The sequence below is a fragment of the Penaeus vannamei genome, chromosome 1, assembly GCF_042767895.1.
Source record: "Penaeus vannamei isolate JL-2024 chromosome 1, ASM4276789v1, whole genome shotgun sequence".
In the NCBI taxonomy this organism is placed as follows: domain Eukaryota; kingdom Metazoa; phylum Arthropoda; class Malacostraca; order Decapoda; family Penaeidae; genus Penaeus; species Penaeus vannamei.
Window position 1 is genome coordinate 50,662,725 of NC_091549.1, and position 7,500 is coordinate 50,670,224.

General features: G+C 35.1%; 1 protein-coding gene across 1 annotated transcript in view; it reads right to left on the reverse strand.

Moving 5' to 3' along the window:
- Positions 1–4,025: 4,025 nt before the first annotated feature.
- The window catches only part of LOC113824109 (motile sperm domain-containing protein 1-like), a gene marked incomplete at its 5' end in the record, with an annotated part of 3,607 nt that continues 132 nt past the window's right edge, over positions 4,026–7,500 (reverse strand). Inside the window, 3 exon segments of the mRNA XM_070124453.1 lie at positions 4,026–5,153; positions 5,603–5,755; positions 7,449–7,500. The exon segment at positions 7,449–7,500 is cut by the window's right edge and continues 132 nt beyond it. Coding sequence (XP_069980554.1) covers positions 5,119–5,153; positions 5,603–5,755; positions 7,449–7,500 — 240 coding nt within the window.

The window sequence follows — 7,500 nt, forward strand, 5'->3', positions numbered from 1 at the left end:
TTGATTGGTAATTTCTGGTAAAGAGGCTTTAATCTGAACAACTATGGAGAATCCCTCTTGTTTCGGAGTTCAACCCTGCTCCTCATAGCCATTGATATGTGTTTATTTTATCTACATCAGCTTCCTTGGTACGGAGTGGGCATTGGACATGCAGTGGCTTACTTTCCCAAGTTTCTCTGATCTCTTTGAGGCCACATTCTTTGGCTTTTATACATTTTGCTTGCAAGGTGGTTTCTAGACCCTCGCTGATACTGGTTTCTATATCCAGTTCTGTTACAAATTTATTACTCTATTTACTGATGCAATATACCTTCTTTTCGTGATCATAAAGGGTTACTAATTGTAACATCCAGTCGTCGCTAGTTTCAAAATATTTTTGTAGTTTAATTTTGCAATTTTATAGGATAATTTAAGCTGAACAAAGTCTCTATACCCTTCCTTTCTAGGTGCAGAAAGTCGGTTAACATTTGATATTGGTTGTGGCATCCTGTTGCATGTTAGCAGTTCACGGATACTTTTTGTCAATTCTTTTTATGTCTGATAAGTTCCAGTTATTCATATTAACGCATTATGTCACAACTAATATTGCAAGGTTATTTATTGCTTCCATCCTGTTAGCTGAGTTCAATTCTGTATTTTATTACTCTTTATAATGTTCTTAACCTCTTTAACCCTTTCCTTTTTAACCTTTGGTTGTTGTATCTGGTCATTTATATTTTCTTTAAACGTTTTCAGTAGTGTTCTTTCAACACAATCAAATAATTTTTCTTTGTATTTCTCATGTTTTCTATAACAAGTGATCAAATGGTATTTCTGAAGTTTATGTAATTCTTGATTTTTATTTGTTTTCATTTGCAGTCATTTTGTTTCTGCTTCCAATTGTTTTTGTCACTTCTTATGGTGTTGCAATGTATGGGTCTTTTAAAGGCTCATTCTCTTATTATCAATTTTTTCTTTACCTTGTCTCCAGGGGCATAGCTAGATGTTCAGAGGACCTGGAAGCTAAGTCCTGTGAGAGGCTCCCTGTAATTTGTAAGGTTTGATGAAAAACATAACACTTATTAGCAGAATCTTTGAAAATTCCATGGAACAAATATAAGACGTAATTCTCTCTCCTTCTCTGACTATCTCCTTTATACCTTTTGCCTCCCCTCTTGCTCTACCTTTTTTCCTGCTATACCACCCCCTTCTACCTCCTAAATATTTTTTATATCAACTCCTCCCCTCATATAGTAAGTCCTATATCTGCTCACTCCCACTTCCTTCTTTTCCTCCCTAAACTCTCTCACCTAATATGATAAGAATAATGATAATAGAGTTAGAATAGGATTCTTGTAGATTTGTAGAACGAGCACACGTGCATGTTTGAGTATGTGATTCTTTACTCTTCATGTTGTGAACTAATACCCCATTCTACAGCAAAATGGGTCTGTAGTCACATGGAGTGTGCTTTCAGGTGGAAATGTATGTACAATATATGATCTGAACCAAAAAGAATATTTTGTTTTACCTGTGAAAATCCTATTTAATATTACAATTTGCCCCTAATAATGTGCTCTCCTTGTTCAGTCGCATCATAGTCTACTCTGACTAGAGAATCCATTTTTATTATCTAATGGCTACACAATCATACAAAGTTACTTATATGTAATCTATTTTGTTCATTAATGTTGGGCATCATTTGAGTGCCGTTCCCTTGGGGGAACCAGAGGAAGTGAAAATCATTCTGCTAACCTCCTTCCCCTCATTAGGTACCTCACTGCTTGTTATCATTCCTGTGGTAATTGCTTGCTCAACCAGCTTTCTATATTACAGGAAGCCTTTTTTCTGGCAAAGTACGGAGCTAGGCATTACATTTGCAATTCAGTTCTTCAGGTGGCAAGATTCCAATCTACGCATGAAATATGTTTGAATAATGCATGTAAATCTTTTTGTTGTTAGCCTAAAAAAAAAAGTATTTGCATGGGTTTAGAATTGCTTCTACTTGGTTTTTCCAACCACAGTAGTTTATCATTTTTGTCAGTGTACAGGCTCTTTGGGGATAGTTTTCAAATCTCTCCATTTTAAGTGCTTTATTTGTATTTTCTTAAATTTGGAGAATATGCAGTACTGCTCCCTTTCTTAAAATATGTTGTCCCCTATAGTTATTCTAATATTTGTTAATTTGTGTCAAAGGTACATTGGTCTGTACATCAAAATATCCTTTTCAGTGTACTTGTCTTTTTGGTTTCTATTTTTTCTCTTTAGACGGTACTATTTTCAAGAGTTTGAGATAGGTCCATAAACTGATCAGATACCATTCTTTCTAAACGAAGGAATCTTTATGGGGGTACCGTGTTGCACTTGAATTGTCCTGTGGTTTGGTATCAACAGATATTGTACTGCACATCAGGATTACATACCATTGGGGATGTCCCTTGACCTAAATCTAAATTGGATTATTTTCTTGTTTGGACTGATTTTATAATTCCTTTAAAATCTTGCAGTGCCAACAACTAAGGCCAAACTTTTATTTTATAACAAGATGATTGTGCTGACCCTTTTCTTCTGGCCACTGAGAGTGTGGTTATACTTACTACATGCTAAATACTATATCATATATAATTCTTATTACACATATATTAAGGTTGATGCTTAATGGTTAATTTTTAATAAGCAAAATAATTGTGCTAGACCTCAAACATCATGCAGAACTATAGGAAGGCATGGTATCAAAAATGGTAAAGAGGGGGTATTAATGATAGGGTGCGATACATCAACAGTTGTACAGCAGTAGGATGATAGTGGAAAGGGTAAAGATGGGTAAAAGGGGAGAGGATGAGTAAATGGGTTGAGGTAGCAATAAGCAAAGGGGGAATTAGATCAAGTGAAGGATATGTATGCATCTGGAGAAGGAAAACAAGTTGTCAAATGAGAGAGTGTGGATGTCGAACAGGTTAGGAATTTGGGAAAAGGGGGATAGGTGAGGGAAAGCAGATGTACTGGTTCTAGTTCCACACATTCTCAACAACAGAATATGTGGAACTGAAAGAGGAACATTACATAGGAACATTGGGGTGGATCAGAACATGACATTAGATAGGATTGCACATGGCGTACGTAGCCAATATGCAAGCGGGCAAGAGCTGTCCCCTAACATCTGTTCTGACCAAGAGATTGATGGTTTTACAGTATGTAGTTTATTGGTGAGAAGACTTGACCAGAAAGATGGCCAGTGGGCATAAAGGGGGGGGGGGTTACACATATCATATATGTGTAATAAGAATCCTCCCATGAAGATTCCAACCATCACTCCCTAGAAATATATATTTGTCAATATTATTAATGGATTTACTAATATTATTGATGTGGAAATCATTAATATTTTGATGTCACTTCATCTGTGTTCTGAACTATAGAAGTCTTGCATAAAGAGGTCTTATTTTCCAGTGGCAGTTACTGTTTATCACCCACAAATGCTTTTTCTTTTTCTTACCTGGATTTTTTTTTGTGTGTGTGTTTTTTGTGTGATTTTTTGGGGGGGTTCAACAACAAAGAGTCAAACCATATCTAAATTAATTTAAAGAAAAGATGATCTTGCATGTTGTTTCGCACTAAAATACACATAAATCAATATTTAAAAAAATAATCTATGTGCATTTCATCTACTCAGGTCATGTGGCTGACAGATTAAATAAAATATTTCTGTTTTTCAATACTTCTTTCCATAAAGCAAGTATTGATTTTTTATTAATAAATCCTGATTTCTTTAATAAGAAGTAAATCTTATTTGCTTAAGAAAACGGAGGCCATTCTGAGTTGCATCCTCACTGTACTGTTTCTTTGAAAACAGTATTATCACTAATAACTTCAGTGTAAGTGGTATAAAATGAATGGCGATAAACCCTTGAACAGTGACATAGAAAAAAATCAATACCTTCACCTCTTTCTTTCTTTCTTTTTTGGAATTTTCATTATATCCTTAATAAAGCACTGGAAACTTTAAGGTTTGCTTTGCTATATATGTAAAATAATAAAAATAAAAATGCAATATCAAATACTTTTATCATCAAACTACAGCACAAAGATTATTTTAAATAGCTATAAAACTTTTTCTTCTTCTCTTTGTAAAATGTGTTTATGGCAAGTTTTCATATGGACTTTACATATCCATTTATACATATGTATATAAAAAATCCAAATAGCTTAGAATACAAGCCTGGTGTAGCAATGAACACAATCGATTTCTTAAGCATATCACATCTAGCCTAGTATTGTGACAATGAAAAAATATTGTGGAAAAAAGAAAAATTACATTTAGTTTCGTACAAAAAATGAGCTTCGAGAATACATATACAAAGGAACATGTATACATGTATATTATTTATCCATTTTATCTTTACTTCTTCACCTGTTACCCCTTTGTTGACTCCATCTGGTGTTCTAAAATATATGTTGCATTCCTTCCTTCTGTTTCTAACTGTAATGGTATGCATGGAAAAAGCCTCTCTATCTATAATGATCTTTCTGTCTTTGCCCTCTAATATCTAATCTTTTCTTCCTTGCTTATTTCCATATTTGTAAGTGCCTGATCTTTAATGTGCAAACTATCTCCTGCATCTGAAAACTAAAAAAAGTTCAGCCTAGTTTTTTTACATCCTCCCAGGCCTAGTACAAAGCATTCATGAGTCACGTTAGCTGCAATGGGGGAAATGAGAAGGAAACTTTGACTCCTATCTTATTTACAACATGACACTTTACATATTCATATTATTCTATCCTCACAGCTGTTGGTTCTCTCCTACTCTCCCAAAGTAAAGATTTACTTAAAGCTATGTCTACCCTTAGAGATGGGATGAACACACAAGCAATGCAAGGCCATGATAATGAAAGAAGAAAATTGTATCCAAGGACAAAGGACATCAATTCAAGCATAGAAAAAAATTGAAGTCATGTTGCTGGATAAAAGATCTGAAAATTGTTCATGCATCCCCTCCTCCCTGACAGAGATATTAGTGTATGTTCTAAGATGCCAAGACATGGTAAATTATCATCTTTGAAATTACAAAAAATCGTAGAGCTTTCACTTCCATAGGGAATAGTATTTTTCTGATTTTCTTCTCTTTGTCTTCGTTGCAGTCACCCCACTCGCAAGATGGCATACGTTAAAAGACCTGAAAGACATTCACTATTAGAAATACTGTGAATATATCTTGCCAATTTAAAGTTAAAATGAAAATCATAATAAAATTGTTAATCAATAGCAGAGACAAGCAAAGAGAGATACAGAACTGAGACATACTTTATATCAACAAAAGAATATACATATGAAAAAATATCCCAGTGTTCATGATTTCAATGCTTTAGTTGTATAAAAATATTTCATTGGCACCTGTGCTGAATAATTCTAATGAGAAGACTTAACCAAGATAAAGCTTTCCCTTCACATTTTAAAATCTAAGTTCTTGACCCCTAATAAGTGCCCTGATGACAATTAACAGTTGTCTTTAAAGCCCCAGTTATCAACCACCATCACCCCATTCTGTCACTGATCTAAATCATCAACAGCTATTCTCATTAGACCAAGAGCCGACTCAAACAATTAATCCAACCTGCACCTTACCGAGCACATAGGCGAGCACAATTTTAATGTTGGCATTGAGGTGGAGGTACTGTGGGATGCGTGTTGGGGTCTGGTCACCTTCTGTGGGCATCAGTAGGCCTAGCAGGCAGACCACAGCGGCACTGACCAGGACCAAACTGGGACCCGTGTTTCCTGGGAACAGAGAAGAGTTGAGAGATGAAACTGAAGATGAATAAATGAAAAATTTCAATTTCTATCTACATCCTTCCCAGATAACATCTGCAATTCTGCTCTTTTCTTTGGCTGTGAATAGTACGGTTAACCCATTGGATCCAGTGGCTTCAAGACAATCACATGCCCTAAAACACAGGCATTAGACTTACACGAGTGGCCACTTTGATGGGTTCGTGGCTTGTAGGCCAGGAGCACGCTCACACTCATATGCAGTGATAAGACTCTATGCCAAAGTTATTTTCTCTTTTTATCCATAAGCGTTTTTAGCTTTTACGGACATTTTCCAATGTCCATATTTGTCACTTGATTTGCTTTATCCAGATGGTAATGGACTGTTTTTCTTGTACAGACTCGACATCATCCCTTTAAATACTCCATACCCCAGTGCAAGAAAAAGAAAAATAAGTAAAATTTTGTTATTTGTGTCATATATTTTTTTTTCTTAATTTCCAAATTTTTGTAATATAACCTGTGATGCCAGGAATAGAAATAAAGTATCTGTGAGCTCACTTGTTTATTAATGGAAATAATGTAAAAGCCCCTTTCTAAATGCACAGTCTTCAGCCAAAATGCTCACGACAGCAAGTTTGTGTCACCTAGGCCCACAGACAGATTTTCTCATGATGGCATGTTCACATGACCCACCCCCTTAAAGCCAAATTTTTCATGACATGATGGTCATATCATCCTGATCGAAGGGGTTAATGAGAGAAAACAGAGGAAAAACTTTGACAATATTTTGGAAGGGCCTATCTGGAAATAGAAGACAAATGGGAAAATATTTACAATGATAGATGAGCATCTTGGTTAAAATAAGCCATGTATTTGCTACTCCTTCTTCTGGAATTGTATCAAAATAGGTCTAATCTTTTTCTTTTGTTTATCATACAATGACACCAAACTGATTCAAGGTATACATGGTTAAATAAAAAAGTCCTAAGTACCATAACCATAATTCTCCACAATTTGTCATATTTTCTTATATGACCTATTGTTTACAGCTACATCTACCTTCTCTTCCTAAGCCAAGCACTGAGTCATAGTTCCTGCCTCTTTTTTGTTGTGAATGGAATGTCACGTGAATGAAATAGCATTTATGTTAATATATATTCCATTTCATTAAGGCCAAACCACAGTGCTTTCCCCTCACTGATTCTCCTGTTATCCCCTTTGTAAAATACAATAATGTTTTATAAATATGCCTTTCATCTTTTTGCATTTGTACTATCATGCATATCAGTCATATTGTATCATATAATAAGTGTATGCTTTAATGTTTTATTTGTTATTTTCTTATTTATCTTTTTAATAAACTAATCTGCAGTATGCAGGCTACTTGGCACTGAAATAAGCTTTTCTGGACTGCACAGCCAATCTCTTGATATGGCAAAGACCAAGATATGTCTTGGCAAAACTTGAAAACTGGGCCGCTATTGAAGCTGGCAAGGGGGAAAGACAAAGGTTTAAGGAAATTGTAAAAGGATAAAGTATATAATGCACAAGATCTTACATAAAGAAATGCAGCATATGCAGTGTGGTTCAATATATCTAAAATGCTACTAGAAGACTTCAGGTTAAGAGTGCTTCTTGGTCTTATTTTCAAAAGGGCAATGGAAAAAAAAAAACTAGAAAAGAAAACCATAAGAGTCACCTTGATTCGCTCCAAAAGCATGTTGTCGTTGTTGCTGGTGCTGAGCAGTATC